Below are 16,107 nucleotides of genomic sequence, written 5' to 3' on the forward strand. Positions count from 1 at the left end.
GTCTGCCCTCCCCCATGCCCCTTTCTTCCCTACCACCCCAACAAACTTACCAGCTGGAGGCAACTATGTCATCTGCCTGTTTAGCCTACGGCCGAATCTCCAAAGCAGTACCAAATCTTTCGGATCTGATTCGGCGGAATTGAATAACGACAGTGATTCTAATCTCCAAATTGAACTGCTCTCCTCCGAATCAGCCGAATCCAAAGCGAATACTTGCTGGGCCTAGTGTGGGCCTTATCCTGGGTGCAGAGCTGGTGCCACACCATTTAGCTGGCCTGCAGGGCCAGAAGATTGAGCACTGCTGTTACAGAGGGAGGAGAGGTGGCACATTGACTAAGTGTTTGTTTCAGGTTCCTCAAATTGAAGGGTTCTTTGTATATCTTTAGTCGACTCCTATTCAAATCTGAATCAACTTTTTAAATTATTTTGGCAGAACTACGTACATCTCTTGAAGAGCATCAGTCTGCTTTAGAACTTATAATGAGCAAGTATAGAGAGCAGATGTTTAGGTTGCTCATGGCCAGCAAAAAGGATGACCCAAGTGTAATCATGAAGTTAAAAGAGCAACATTCCAAGGTAATGTGTCCTAATAAAAAATATAAAATTATAACATTAATAAAATGCCTTCATTTTCTATTTCCTTTTATGTTAGAATGTTTATTAACAGTTCTCAAGTTTTACATTGCACTGTACTAAAATGTAGTTCAAACAGATTTTTTGTCCACTAGATGCTGGGGATATGTATTTAAGTAGTCATCAAAGAGCATATTATTACCACAGTCTTTTAATTTGCTTTTTTGGCCAGACCAGAAATGAAAACTGCTGTACCATATTGGAGGTTGAAAACTGAAAGTCAGGTATTAATTTACAGCCAGCTCTATGTGGACTAATGACACTCATAGCTTTTGTAGTCAGTGCTGGGCTGGCAAACCTGCCTTTTTAGAAGAGGAAAGGTAAGCGTCATTTAGTTCAGTATTCAGTGATTTTATTCCAAAGAGATAAAATCTTAGTTCTTAAATATTAAAAGAAAAACAAACTTCTGAATATTGAATAACCAGACTTACCATTCTCCCCAAAACACCTCCTTGGCACTAATCAGAAGTGTTGTGGAGTAATTGTTGCTTTTTTGGATTTTGGGTGGAACTAAAGTTGCCAATATCTTTGTGAGCTGCTTGATGCCCCTAGAAAATGTAAAGGGGAGAGAGTTATTAAAATTAACAACAACAGCAACTGCTCTCAGTAAGGTTTATATGAGGATTTGTTGGCCTTGGTTATGTTGGTCTACTTTGGCATTTTTTTAAAGAAAAGTATGGTTCAGCCTTTTAATATGTACTAGCAGAAGGTGATATAACTGTTTTAAAAGATTAATTGGAAGCTATAGAAAATATCACGTTGTAGTCTTTGAAAATGACTGTGGTTGAACAAATAAATCACTTCATAATAAGTGGAAGATACTGTAGAACAGGGAGTTTTCAATGCCTGGCCAGACAAAGCTCCTGGTGCCAAAGTCCAGCCTGCAGGGCTCCCCATGCATCTGGGGCCATAGAGCTAGATCAGGTGCGCCAAGTCAGTGTACAGTCCAGCCCAGCGCACAGGGACAGCATGGGGTCCGTAGGGCCCAGTCCTGGTGCACCTGAGACAGCGGAGGCCATGCAGGCCCAATCTTGGCGCACAGGATCTTATTCAGCCCATGGACTGACCCTGCACCATTCGTCTGCCCTGTGGGGCCAAAACATTGAGCATCACTGCTGTAGAATGTTAAATTTTAGCTTATGACTTGTGTTTAACATAGTAAAGCACTTTTAGAAACTTAGACTGGTTTCCTAAATATTTTGTAACCATTATAAAATAGAACAAAACACTTATTTGTGTAATCTTTGACTGTGTCTTTTAAATAATAACATACCTATTAAGTGAGTTGAAATTGGCATATTGGGAAAATGATTTCCAATCACAAGACCCTGCTTCTCTGACTGCTTACCTGTTCATTTAACTTCAAATGCATAATATTTTCTTGAAATCAATGAAACTAACTTCTTGCATATACATTATTTTGTATATAAGAGCTTACAGGATTGGGACTTAAATGTGCAGTCTTTATTCCCTAAATAATTTGTAAATACTTGTTCTCAAGAAATATTGGATCAGAAAAAATAGTGGATTGGATCATACAAGTAAATAGAATAACCAGCCTTTTCAAATTGGTTTCGCTGACAAATAAAATGGTGTGAGTCCTCTTTGTTGACATTTGCAGTTTTGTTTTGTTGTTTGGGGTTTTTTTTACCCCAAGGATTAACTGGAAACCTTAAGTAGCAGCCTCTGTGGGACAAACTTCAGATGGAACATATCTGAATAGTTCAATCAGAAATTTAAAATGTGAATATTAGTATTGTATCACTTCACAAAAAGTGGGTTTAAAGGTTTTTAAAAGGTAGATATTAGGCACTAATCTAAAATTCACTAGAGTGTACAATTTCTTTTGAAGGAAAGTGTTGGTATACAGGTCTAATTCAGAGGAATGATTCTAGATGTATCTAACAAACTGTCTCTACTTCTGAATTGTCCCAAGAGTGTACTGTTAGGGCAAGTACTCCTTTTGGTTTCATGCGATACTTTGGGTTCAGCTCCATTTCCCATGGAGGATTTGTGCTGGGGGGTTATAATATTTCTAATTTAAGTTGCCTGGAATTTCATTCTGCACTTTCCACTAATCTTTACATACAGAAAAACAAAGTAATTTTTTAGTGCAGTAAAAATTGCTTCACACTTGGTGCCCAAGGAATTAATCTTGTTGTTACCAGTGAACAACATTTTCCCAGGAGGCACCCATCAATCAGCCTGAGCACTTGTTTACTGAGATCTAGTTAATGGATTGCAGAAAATGTTTGGGAAAAACAATTTTGCATTCAAAATTCAACAATTTATATTGATTTCACCAAAATGTTTAGTGTTTAGTAATGGTCTTTTAAATAAATGTGCTAACAAACTTGCTGCAAACTGAAATTTAACTCATTTTGCTGCTAGCAGGGACTTTAAAGGGTTAAAATTGTTAGAAAACTTAATTTAATAAAACTAGCAAAGAAAAGCAAAGAAAAAATTTTGCAGATATTTGGGGCTAGATCCATGGACTTAAGATGCCATGGGAGAGAGCACAACAACAGTGCAGGGTTTCAGAGTAGAGTTGCCTATGCTTGCTAATAGGTAATGCAGAAAGCAGGAGCATCTTCCTGAATTTTTGCCCTTTTTCATGACTTGGATGTCTCTAGATACAGTTCTTATTTGCTCATTACAGTCCTCACCAAGGACTGCGACTAGATTCAGTAAAGCTCCTTTTAGTTGAGGTGGTTAAACCTATATCTCCCAGATTCCTGGGGCAGCTTCCTAACCACCAAGCTGTCTTCACCCTTAAAACATTCTTCCCACTCCTTCCCTCCCCTGCCCATTGAATTTCTATCTGCAAAGTGGTCCTATGGGAAGACTCACTGGGCCAGAGCTGGAAAGTACCTTCCCAAGAGGGAGTATGGCTCTGCAGCCTCATAGCTGAGGTACTTGCCAGACAAAGGAAGTCTAGGTTCCAGTCCATGCTGAGGCTGTTCAGATTGCATCTCTTTCCCAGTGACTGTTTAAATAGCCTTTCTCAAACTCAAACTTTTGCTGAGCTGAATAAGTTACCAACACCCTATTCTGTTACTATTCAGTTTATAGTTTTGCTAATGCAGGAGGCAGTATTAAAACTTTTAAAAAAATTTTTATGGTCTTAGGAGCTACAAGTGCATGTGGACCAAATTACAGAAATGGCAGCAGTAATGAGAAAAGCCATTGAAATTGATGAACAGCAGGCTTGTAAAGAGCAGGAACGTATTGTTCAGCTTGAAGTAAGTATGTAATGAGAGAAGCTTTGACAGCAAGTTGTGACTTTTTTTCCAAACTGCCATATGTTGAGGGTAAATCTGTTATAGCTTATACTTCCAAAGGAAGTTAGTCTTTGTGTAGCATTTTTAGGAAAGAGTTGTGTGACATGCCTAGACACAAATGTTCTGAAATGCAGTCATGCTGCCTTGTTCAATGGTTTGTTCTAGTATAAGGCTGTCTTTGACTAGCTGTTGTAACTTGCATCCCACTGGAATGAAATACAGGCAGTCCTTGGACTTGTGACACAATTGGTTCCTGAAAACCGTGTCTTTAGTTGAAACATTGTAACTTGGAACAATTTTCTCATAAGAAACAATGTTATAAAAGGGGGATTGGTTCCTGAACCAAGGCCCAATACCCTATTTTCACCAAAAATACCCCAGAATTTTGTATTTGATCAAATTATAGATGAGTAATATAGCTACATTAATGTATTTATATTGTAAATAGCAATAATTGATTTGGAAGGACTTCTTTGAGATGACTGCTGGACTTTCTGAAAGGCTCTTGGTTTTTGAAGGGTTTTTGGCTGGAGTCTTCTCAGGAGTCTTGGCTGCAAGTTTTTCTGGAGTCTTCTCTGCTTTGTTAAAGAAGGTGTCTAAGGAAGTTTGGACAGATGTTCTCCAGGGAGATGAGCGATGCAGCGAAATTGTTCGCTGGCGTGGCATGGCATAGCATTGGATCAAGCATTGTAAAGCCGAAACTGACATCATAAAGTTGAAACAGGGCATCAATTTAGAAACGTTGTAACTGCAAAACGTTGTAACTCGAAACGTAAGTCGAGGACTGCCTGTATACCTGTACTTTATTGACTCTGTCTTGCACTTTAGCTCCTATTATTGCAGATAAACAACAAAAATAATTTTGGGCAAAGTGTCTGGAATGTTTGAAAGTGTGTGTGCATGTAAAATGATATATACATTTATTTATATCTAATTTCACACACTCTTTCAAACATTCCAGAAACTTTTCCTGAAATTATTTTGGTTGTTTATTTGCAATACTAGGGGCTGAGATGTAAAACTCCTTGTGTTTGTGTGTAAATATATAAATATGAGACTATACACAACAAAGACTGTGCTTAGCTGGGCAGTGAGGATCACTCTCAGCTATGTCCGTGTCTAGCTTTTTATCAAAATACACCATTTTTAAAAAAGAGAGCTTGTGTCCTTGCCTGCGTGTTGCTCTAAAATAGCATTAGTAGATCGCTGGGACAGCCCCAGGATTTTTTATTCATAGATACTAGGGTCAGAAGGGACCTCAACAGATCATCGAGTTCGACCCCCTGCCTTGGCAGGAAAGAGTGCTGGGGTCAGATGACCCCAATCAGATGCCTATCCAGCCTTATCTTAAAGATCCCCAAGGTAGGGGGGAGCACCCCCCGCCCCTCCCCCACCTTGGAAGCCCAATCCAAATTTTGGCCACCCTTACTGTGAAGAAGTTTTTCCTGATATCTAGCCTAAATCTGCTCTCTGTCAGTTTGTGACCATTGTTCCTTGTTACTCCAAGAGGCATCCTGGTGAATAGAGCATCTCCGATCCCTTGCTCCATCCCCCTAATGAATTTGTAGGCGGCCACAAGATCACCTCTCAGCCTTCTCTTGCGGAGGCTGAAGAGGTCCAGGTCCCTCAGTCTCTCCTCGTCGGGCTTGTCCTGTAAGTCCCTAACCATATGAGTGGCCCTCCTTTGGACCCTCTCCAGTCTTTAGTTCAGGCCTTCTTCCCCCAAATCTTCTTTCAACTGCTCCAGTTGTCTGCTTTGAGTCCTAATCTCTCCTTTAATGTCCAGACCATACAAAGCTTTAACAAAGCCATTTTATTTTTTCCATCAGTTTTTACAATGTCCTATACTATCTAGCTTAAAGCTAAGGAACTATCTATCATTGAATTCATATTTTAACATCCATTAGTACATGTTATAAAATCCTTTTGCAAAGTCAATAACTTGGCTCCTATAACTTCCCATTGCCACGTCTAATTTTGCATGGGAAAGGATTCTTTCAGTTTTCAGTATAAACTTCTGTTCTATAAAAGTACTTCTATTGGCACAATTGCCTTCCAAATCCCAATCTAGTTCTCCCTTCATGTTGCTCTTTTGGTATACTTACTTGGACAAGAAAGACTAGTTAGTTATGCCTTCCCAGTAGTGCCTTCTGATTTTTATCTTGCAATGAGTTTTTCAGTGTCTCATGTTTTACCTGAAGCTGTAGCTCCTGGAAAATAGTAAAGATGAGAATCTTGGCTTTCATTTTGCAGAAGAAAAAAGTCATTTCTAGTCTTCAAGACTTTGGAGAAAAGCTTAGAAGCAGTACCTGATTTCTTGGCGCCATAGGATACACACAAACAAAAATGCAGGTCTTCAGATTTAAAAATCATGAGTTTTGAATGTGTGGGACTGGTAATGCTGCTTTTTGATTAAGTACTAGCAAAATCCTTTGTTGCAAGAAGTGGTTTTAAAACTGTTCATATCGAGTGGGGAGAAAAAATCCAAGTCTTGTCACTTTTATTTAGCTTTTTTGTTTTTTAAGTTAGATATCCTTTTCTTATCCACCTTGGTGTATTGTACTCTTTCCTGATACTTAAGGTAGACCTATTCCATACAGCAAAAAAATTAGTCCTAGTTCATGTGACATTTGAATAGGAGCTTTTAAAATCCACTACTTGCATCTCAAAAGTGTTATTAACAACAAATACATTGTTTTTTCTGGTTTGGGGGGGGTTGGAGGTGGTCCCAGTATTTTACAGGAATTAAGTCTCTCTCTCTCTCTCTCTCTCTCTCTCTCTCTCTCTCATTGTAGCATGAAAATAAAGGCTTGAGAGAGATCCTTCAGATAACCAGAGAGTCCTTTCTGAATATGAACAAAGACGATGCATCTGAAAGTACATCTTTGTCAGCATTAGTAACGAGTAGTGATCTGAGCCTAAGGAAGAGCTGAAGATGCTGTCAAGTCAAAAAAGCTTTAATTGCACACTTTACAAATCAGGGGTCACTTGTCAAGCACTTGTTACTGAATAGGGCACCAATTTCTATTTGTTTGGTTTTTTTTATACTGTGTGAAGTACTGGTATCTTAAATCAGTAGCACCAGAGTAGTTTTTCATGAACCTAATTCTGATGAGAAATTGGCTAATGCAGTTACTGAGATTTGAAATTACTTTGCAATAAGTACTTGGAGGACAAGCTCTAAATTCATATTTAATTTAAATTTACTGCTTATGAAAAGATGTATCTGTCTAAATAAGGTAAGATTTCATGAGTCTTGACTAAGAGTTACTAAAATAACTAGTAGCCCTTTTGAGTTGTTCTCAGTATTTTTAGTGAAGTAAATATTTTCAGATCTGCCTTTCACAATAGATTGATAATGGAAAGGACACAATCTAAACCCCAGGTGAAACCAGTGGAAGTGCTTCTTTTGGCAGCTGAGAAATCCGTATTAAAAATCTAATCCCTTGCACCTTTTATGAGTTAGAAAATATTTAACCTAAAATGATACAGGTTAGTACCACTGGGAACAAAAAAATATCAGTAGCATGCCTACTTGTACTTTGAGATTTTAAATTTATAATTTTGCTTGTAGCTGCAGTATGTTCTGCTTTCATAAGAGCAGTTCTTTTTGGATACCCATGCAGTATCTAAGGAATTCTATTCAAATAAACTTTTTGCAGTAACTAGATGCAATTTTAAACTTTTTTTAGTAACATTGAGAGCACAGCACCTTATTCTGTGTTAGTAATTCACCTTTTGAGTAGGGGGGAAAGGATTCAGTCTTTCCAAACTGTAAAGAACTAGCACACTTTTCCATTCTGTGATTGGATATTTATCCATTGTTATTCAGGAAGATGCAGTTTAGACACACAAGCTGAAGATGGCAGGCATGTAGCTTGTGGGGAAAAAACTACTGTTGAGAAAATTGACCTCCTACACTACTATTATCTGCATTTTTAAATTTCTGGTATTCACAAAAGAGGGAGATTATCTAAGTTACTTTAAAAACTAAAGTTTCCAGGTACAAATCCATTTTTAGGGAAAAGTGTCCTTCTTACTGAGAATTTCACTAAATGGCATCAACAACAGGGGATGCTTGCTTTGTGTGTGTTAGGATTAAAGTGGTACCTCCTGATGCTAATTGTTAGCATCAGTGTGGGAGAAGAGCTATGGGTGTTGGGACACCTGTATGTGAAGTTAACTACCTACCTTGCTTTTGCCCTTTTCAAACATTTGTCTTACTCTTATAGGGAAGTGTTTAAAAAAAAAAAAGAGAGAGAGAGAAATGTCCTTTTAGACTTCTTGTGCATGGCTTCCCTGGCTATAAACACATTCACAAGAGATTTCACCAAAATGACTGTGTGTGTAAACCGTATCTAAGTTTGAATATTTTGACTACTCAGACCTCACTTAGTAAAAGTATTTTTAATTCAGCTAGACTGCTACTCAAGCTCAGTTTAGTAAATTGGATTTCAATTGAACGAATGCAATACCCTTTAAATGTCAAGCAATCTATTTTTTTTTTAACATTTTTTCAATAATGCAATGACCTTCTAGCCCATGTAGGTAAATATTTAGCATAGTACAAATGTTTCAGACCTGAATTATCCATGCCTACTAACTTGATTTATAAATAATTCAACATGTATTACACTGGTGCTGTTAACTCTTCCTATAACTTTGAAGGTTAAAAATGAGCAAGATGGGGAAAGAGATGGTTATTACAGCTGTTGATTTATTTATTTTTCATTATTATTATTTTTTCCTGTCAGAATTTGATAACTCGATTGGTGAATATAATAAACTTGTAAACTAGTTGTTCCACTGACTGTTCAACTAATAGGAGAGAGTGCCTTTTAATAGCTAATTTGCAATAACCATGTATGAAACTCCAAACTTCCGCAAGAGTTTCTCTCACATTTAAAAAAAGACCAACCAAAACCCTATAACAATAGGAAAGACCACTGGCTCTCATTTTAGAGTGTTTAGTGAGGTGGCATCCTTGCTCATTTCTGGGTTTAGTAATATAGGTAGGAAAAACTAGACATTATAGGATGTCTGTCTGATGACTTCAAAGCTGGTTGTTACGACAGTTCTCCGAGGGAAAATTTATGCAAGTGTACTAGCTCAAGCGTAAAGTCTGCTTGGCCACTACTACAATCTCAAATGCCGCATGCATGCTATACATGAATTCAGTTTTGCACCTCAGATGCAAAGTGATAAAATATTCTAAAAACCAAAAGCAAAATCACATAAAATGAACAAGTTTGTTGCTGTTATCCCTAAAAGGGCTTTTTACTTTGAAACCTGGAGGATGAGAATTGTTCATCATGCAGTTGACTAGTATCTGCTGTCACTTATTTTATGCAGAAGAGGGAGTTTTGTTTTATTATTATTATTATTTTTTTTTTAAATCCAATTTCCAGGGTTGCATATTAAAAGTCTTAAGTGTGTGGCACTTTTTTCAGGTTGCTCTATTATGAAACAATGCTTGATTTAGTGTTTTTGTAAATAGAAAATGTGATTTAACTTATCTGTTTGTCTTCACATGTTTGATATTTTTCCCCTTCCCTTCCCTAAACAAACCTAATCATTCTTGGGTTTTAAAGAACTCTCACATTTGTGGAGTGACTATTTTTCATCACATGCCCATTATTTTTGTAATGCAGATGCTCAAAATGAATTTATGGCTAGAATTGTGTACTGTACAGTAAACTTATTTTATCAATAAAGTTGACTGAAAACTTTACTGTCTCCATGAGTAAAAGCAATGTTTATTTTCGAGAAGCATTTCTCAACTGTAGGACAGGTACCAAATTATAGCCTTTTAAAAGTTGTGTTGGGGGGGCTGCAGTGGGGAGTGAGGGGCACGAGCAGGGCTGGGGGGCTGTTGTGAAGGGCATGAGCAGGGCTGAGGGGGACTGAGGAGCCTTAAAAGTCCCAAAAGCCATGGTTAAAATTAATCAGAGAATTTGTGATGATTTTTTTTTCTTTTATCAGGTTAAACCAGGATCCCTGGTGATTAGTGTCAAACCACATTCTGCTGAATCCCATGTAAGCATGTTATGTTGCAGGATAATAAAGCTGGCCAGCTTCTGCAAATCTGAAGTCTAGCTTGAAATTGAACAGACTAGTCAACAACTAGTTTCCTGTAGATATCAAAGAATCATTTCTGTATCTTAAATATAATGCAGTAGCTTTTTGCATAGCCAGCAGCAGTGGCAGGAGAAAATTATTTGGTGGGGGGAGTGTGGGGACGCTTAGGCACAGTGCTGCAGCCGTGTGGTGCTAGAGGAGTGGAGCCATGTTTGAGGGGGATGCTAGGCCCCCTTAGCCCTGGCCTTCTGCTGTCTACGGTAGCCAGTAATAGTAAAAGTTAAATTTCAAGGTTCTTTATTTCTATATCAGCATATAGAAATAACTTCAGTCAGTAATAATCAAAATGTGTGGCCTGTTTACAAGTATTGCCATATAGAAGTGTTGGATGGGTACAAGATTTAGTTTTGTAATTCAAGCTAGAAGTAAGTTGGAATGTACCAATAAATCTTAAGATGGAATTTGGCTATGCTGATAGTGCCTAATGTCCATTTCAAAATGCACAGAATTAATTCATGTTTAACAGCAGCCCAATGTTAGTGGTTCCAGGAAGATACTAGTTGGGCAGTAATATTACTGAAGCAGAAAAGATGTAATGAAGGACCAAGAAAATAAAGACAATGCTATTGCAGAAAACGGCTAACATGTTTAATTGATGGTATCGTACTCAGGACATGATAGAAAAACTAGAAAAGAGGGAATGCTTATGCTCTATAAATAACTGGCTAAACACAAATGTCTTCAGGACTGTTACTAGGACAAGGCCATATCTTGTATTAAATAAACTTAAAACTGCAATAGGAAAAAGATTGAAAACTAAGGGAAAGTCTACAGTTAAGACTGTCAAAAGGATGCAGTTAGCCTAAACTAGAAAAACCACCATAAGGGGAAAGACACAGCTATGTAGGAATATAAAAAAAGAACTACTGGAAGTCTGTTGTTCTATTGCTAGTCAGTGCTTTTGGGTTTCTTTTAATTATCCTAAACTGATGGTAACTTTAGTTTGGTAGTGGGGCAAACTTAAACTGCTGCTGCTAGCAGCAATTTAAAGTGGTATATAGGAATCTCCACTCATCTGCCTGTCCTGTAACTGTGTGACCTGGAGTTTTAAGCCAGATCAGTGAGTTGTTGTATATGTATTCCACACTGAGTTGGGAACTGAGTAATTCTCTACAAGTTGCCCAATGATTGAGTGTGCCCACTGCTGGTAGAAAGCCCTCCTTGAAGGCCATGCTTTCTCTACCTTGCCAACCTGGTTCTCCAAAGCTTAAGAGCAGCAAGTTTATTTCATGCTGCATCAGTTGCTAGAAAAAGGCCTAGGTTTTAGGCACAACTCAGTTGGAGAACAGCAATGTGGTTGATACTGACACTCTTAACAGGATCTTGGTACCAGGACTGAAGTTTTAATTATTTAGTTACATTTCACAGGGACAGTCTGCATTCATAGTCAATTTGAGTTCAGAATCTGCTCCCGGGGATTTTTAGTGAACTATTAGATCAGCCTTGCAAACTGTTTTAAGTTTTTTTTGTTTTTGTTTTTGTTTGTTTTTTTAATATGCAATAGATTTTATCCAATATGGTGAAAGTGGGTTTGGGAAAGGTGCATTTATTGGATGTTTATGAAGTTCCAGAACTGAGCCACCCATTTTTTTTTTTTTTCCATAACAACTTTTGTTTCAAGTTGGCTCTAGCTACTGCTCAAGTTTAGTCTTTGTCTTTTCACCATTAGCCTTACAGCCATGAGTGCCACAATGTTTTCTCAAATGAAAGCTGACACTGAAATATGCTCCTTATCTATTTGAACAACAAATTACAGGGATATTTGAATCCTGTCAATGGCATTATCAACAGGACCCTTTTTTACCTCTTATCCAGTAGTAGCCTTGATTAACGATGGCTAGAATACTGGCTATATTCCAGCTCTCCCTCTTCAAAAGAAGGAAGGAACCAGAGATGCAAGTGATCTTGAATTGATCCATTTGGTTTTGTCCTAAGCAAAAAAAACCTCCCATGACTCAGTGCTTTAGTTCTATCACGGCAGGGGGCACTAGAAACAAGCATGCTTATGCCTATAGTACTCCATACAGCTGTTGGGTCCTTTGTTTTGTTTCAGAAGGGAAGCTAGAAAAGTGAACATTTAAAAAGATTATAATATAAGAATCAATTCAGGGATTCTGTATTGTGGCAAAGAGGGTCTCACGGGCAGCAGACAGCACAGCACTAGCTAGTATGTCTTAAGCTGTGTACACAAGTTACTATCTCTCACATTTTTCATATAGAAGAATTCAAAAGTAATTGGTTTTAACCATACTGAGGTATAACCTTCCCAAGGTATGGTCCTCAAGCTTTATCAGAATGGATAAAAGGTGGCATTACTCTGCGTGACTAGTAACTGTTGTCAGATCGCTCCATTGCATCAGCCTCTGCAGATGGAGGGGATGCCTATGTTTTATCCAAGAGCTCAAAAAGATTAGACCACTCACCTACAGTTTGGGAAGCTTCAGCCTCAGTTCCTCCTGGGATTTTTAACTCACTTCTGAGTGTCCTAACCATCAAGCAATAAGCAGTCTGTGGTAGGAGCACTTCAGTGCCTTTTTTGCAGGAATTTAGGTATAGACTGTTCAGTCATTGCATACATTATCCTAGGCAGGCAAGCAATGGTTCCAGGCTACAGCTTGGATTGGAAGAGGTTACTCCTGTTTCTGGTCCAATGACTTAAGATTCCCTGCTCTGCCTTAACTTGCTGAAGTAGCATGTAGAGTTTATTTAAATCAAAAATTAAAATTTCCAATCTTTAAAAAGAGATTGTTTATACATTTCCAATCTCCTTTCTCCAAGGAATTGTCCAGTTAAGTTGTAAGCAGTTCCAATCACATACTCCTGTTTTATATGGCACTGAATAGCTGTCATCTCAACTGGGACCTCAAGTTGTAATTGTAAGAATGCAATCCCACCTCATCCTTTGAAGCTGTACAGGAAATGCACAGAATGCAGGGATGCATGCAGCAGTCAGAATGGGTTCAGGCTATGTGCATACCCAAAGCATCTCAAGATCAGACCCTTTTGATTCTACACCCTGTTGAAACATCTTTATTATAAAAAGATAGAAAATATTTGAGTTAAATCTGTTTCTCTCTCACAATGCTGAGCTTGGTAATTATAAAAACAAGATAAACATGTTTCAGAGTAGTAATGCACCAAAATAAGTGTTTGCTACTTTGGCCATTGTATGTGGCAAAGTTATGCTCTGTATTATCAGTGCTATAAGGCAGTCAAAAAGCATCAGGTTGGTATATAACATGGAGGTAGGCCTCCCCTTCCCCTAGGTGAGCTGTGGGGAACAGTGCATTTGGAGTTAGAGCCCCAGCAGGTAGAGATCAACATGGCTGTTGAGTTCCACCTAGCTTTACCACTTGAGGATCTGGCTGTTAGCAATCAAAATAAACTTGATCTCTACCTCAGGTCAGCCTTAAAGATGAACATGCCACGGAGTGAAAATTAAGAAAAGTTGGCCTTTAAAGTTGTTCTTGTTAGTATTAAAATGGTCTTAATATCAAGATCTCAAAAAGAAGAAAAAAAGGCTTTATTAACAAGTTGGGAGGTTGTGTGGCTTGCAACTGAAGTTTGCTTGGGTGACTTTGTATTGTACTGTTAGTGGTGGTTTCATTATAGATTATTCTGTAAAGATTTTCCTTGGAGGAAGAATGGTCAATGCTATTTGCTGCACAGATGGTAGAGGTATAAGGGCAATGGAGGAAAAAGGAAAACAAAGCCACTTGAATAAGCCAAGATGGGGGCCTAGAAGGTAAGATGCTACAGTGATAGCTTTAAAAAAAAAAAAGGTGTGACTTCACTATGTGTACACACAAAAAAGTGAAGGACAGTGGGACAGTTTTTGGAGTGGGGGGGAGCTGGAGGAGAAAGTCCCATGTTTAAGTGATCCACAGCTATGACACTCCTTTCCACTGTTCAGAGGAAGTGCAAGTTTTTAGTGATTAAGTAGAGAAATACAATCATGGTCTGTGGAGTAGCAAGGTGGTCCTAGAACTCCTTTTAGACAATACTTTTATCTGAGTCCATGCTGCTGAGAAGGTAGAGTGCAAGAAAAGGCTACATGTTTGTAGCCAGCAAGGTTTCAGGTCAACACTGTACCGACAGTAAGCAGTTCATACCTCTTTCCCAACCCCCACCTCCCAGGGAAGATAAAAGCATTGATTTTAGAAGTAGTGTCTTAAAGTTCAAGATACGCTGGGGGGGTTCTCTTTTCTGGAGGTACTAAAGCAGGTTGTCTAATTTTCACTTTCTGATAATTAAAACAAGGCCATTCTTTCTTGCACATGGCAAGGAATAACAAAAAAGAAACTCAGGTAAAAAGAAGAGGAAAAAAACCACTTCAGGAAGCAGGTAAGAGGGCAGGAAACCTTTTGTGTTCTATTAGTAGCCATCATCTCTGTACATTACTACTAGGCATAGACCAGATGAACAGCTTGCTACAGAACTGATATCAAAACCAGCTTAAAGCAAGGGCAGCAAGAGCTTCTCTTATTCCTTCCCAGATCAAGAGCCTAGTTCTTGAATCTAGGCACACAGGAATACAGAAGCATGAATCCAGTGCAATTTAAACTCACAAGTTTCTTGGTAGTTTATCATGGTTCAACAACAGTTAAAAAATAGTTCTTGTATTTAGAGATGTGGGTTTTGTACCTATTTTGAAGGTTTAATAGGCAATGACACTGCAGTTAAAAAAGGTACTTCCTTCAATATATAGTCTTCAGCATCATTCTTCCCTTGCATGTTAAGCACAGAATGTGCACATTCATTAGGAACAGAGATAGGTATTTTGGATGGGATTTTTGCAAGACAAGGGTAGAATTCTGACACGGCACATTTTGATCACAAGGAACTTTCTTAAATTTTTTTTAGTCTTAATCTTGTTGTACCTGCACATTAAGTATTTCAAAACACAAGACGAACACCTTGGTCATTGCACTCTGTGTACTCCAACCTTAGTACAAGCTCTCTACAGCCAGCAAGAGTTGCATAGTACAGTAGGGCAAGTGAGCCATTTAAAAAAAGTGGCATAGGCTAGTGTCCAATACACCATTTATCTTCCATGTCCAGCACACTCTCTGAAGCAGGACTAGGCAATAAGAACTCAGTCTAGCACTGCTGGATGGATGTTGGTCCACAAACATCCTTAGTCCAGTAAATTCTTAGAGCCCTTTTTAGCTGATGTCACCAGTGTTGGGTCAGTCAGTCAAAGAAGTAGTGGAGTTCTTTCCCCAGCTGCTTGCTCTTTCCGGAAGAGTTCCCTGATCTGCAATAGTTTGTTATGGATCCTCTCTCTCAGCGGAGGGACGTGGTGGCTGGGATCCAGGATATTGGTGCTCCTACGCTCCCTTTCTCGCTTCCAGATCCGATAAGGGTGTGGTGGGAAGGGTACCTCGCCTCTTTCTCGGCGAAGCTGCACTGTTACTCCGCCAAGTGCCAGCATTGCCCAGACTGCCAGGATGATAAAATCTAGAAGGGAGAAGGAAGACATTAAATTTCATTGCAATGGCACCAGCAAGACAGGATTCCTCTCCTCTGTCTCACCACCCCACCTCCCTGCAGAAGGCACCCCAATTCATGTCTTGGATAGATTTCAATACCTTTTTGTGCACTGAACAATATTTCTATGCATCATTTTGGAAAAAGAGGGCTAAAGCTCTTGATATGCAGTACTGTACTTCAGTTTGTGAAGGGCATCATATGGATTTGATGCCTACAAAAGCAGCCCACTAAGCTTAGTGGTAAAGAAGGTCCCTTCCAGTCCTTTTTTCTTAAATGCAATTTAAGACTCTGGCTTTTGCGGCCTTACTCCCCATGATTTATTAACCCAGATTAGGAACAACTTTTTATAGGCAGTTAAAAAGGTAACAAATCTTCTTTAAGAAAAGAAAAGAGAAACAAGGTCCCAAGCCCATAGCAACATCTGGAACTCTAGCTTTTATAGAACAGTGAGCAGATGCAAAACTGCTGAGTCACCTGATCTTTGTCTATTCATAAGATAGCTAGGGGCAAAGAAACATGGCTACATATTCACTAGGTGCTCCAATATAATAGGGGTTAGGGT

The 16,107-nt window shown here is 38.6% G+C and overlaps 2 protein-coding genes across 2 annotated transcripts in view; one reads left to right on the forward strand and one right to left on the reverse strand.

Moving 5' to 3' along the window:
* FGFR1OP2 (FGFR1 oncogene partner 2) overlaps nucleotides 1-9,643 on the forward strand; it is a 16,727-nt gene extending 7,084 nt beyond the window's left edge. The window contains exons 4-6 of the mRNA XM_019515710.1: nucleotides 434-576; nucleotides 3,762-3,875; nucleotides 6,710-9,643. Of these exons, the coding sequence (XP_019371255.1) occupies nucleotides 434-576; nucleotides 3,762-3,875; nucleotides 6,710-6,847 (395 nt within the window). The 3' untranslated portion in view covers nucleotides 6,848-9,643. The remainder of the gene's footprint in view (nucleotides 1-433; nucleotides 577-3,761; nucleotides 3,876-6,709) is intronic.
* Nucleotides 9,644-14,403: 4,760 nt separating this feature from the next.
* The window catches only part of TM7SF3 (transmembrane 7 superfamily member 3), a 36,861-nt gene continuing 35,157 nt past the window's right edge, over nucleotides 14,404-16,107 (reverse strand). The window contains exon 12 of the mRNA XM_019515709.1: nucleotides 14,404-15,512. Within this exon, the coding sequence (XP_019371254.1) occupies nucleotides 15,250-15,512 (263 nt within the window). The 3' untranslated portion in view covers nucleotides 14,404-15,249. The remainder of the gene's footprint in view (nucleotides 15,513-16,107) is intronic.

Source organism: Gavialis gangeticus, unplaced genomic scaffold (assembly GCF_001723915.1).
Source record: "Gavialis gangeticus isolate Ggan-Ray unplaced genomic scaffold, GavGan_comp1, whole genome shotgun sequence".
NCBI lineage: Eukaryota > Metazoa > Chordata > Crocodylia > Gavialidae > Gavialis > Gavialis gangeticus.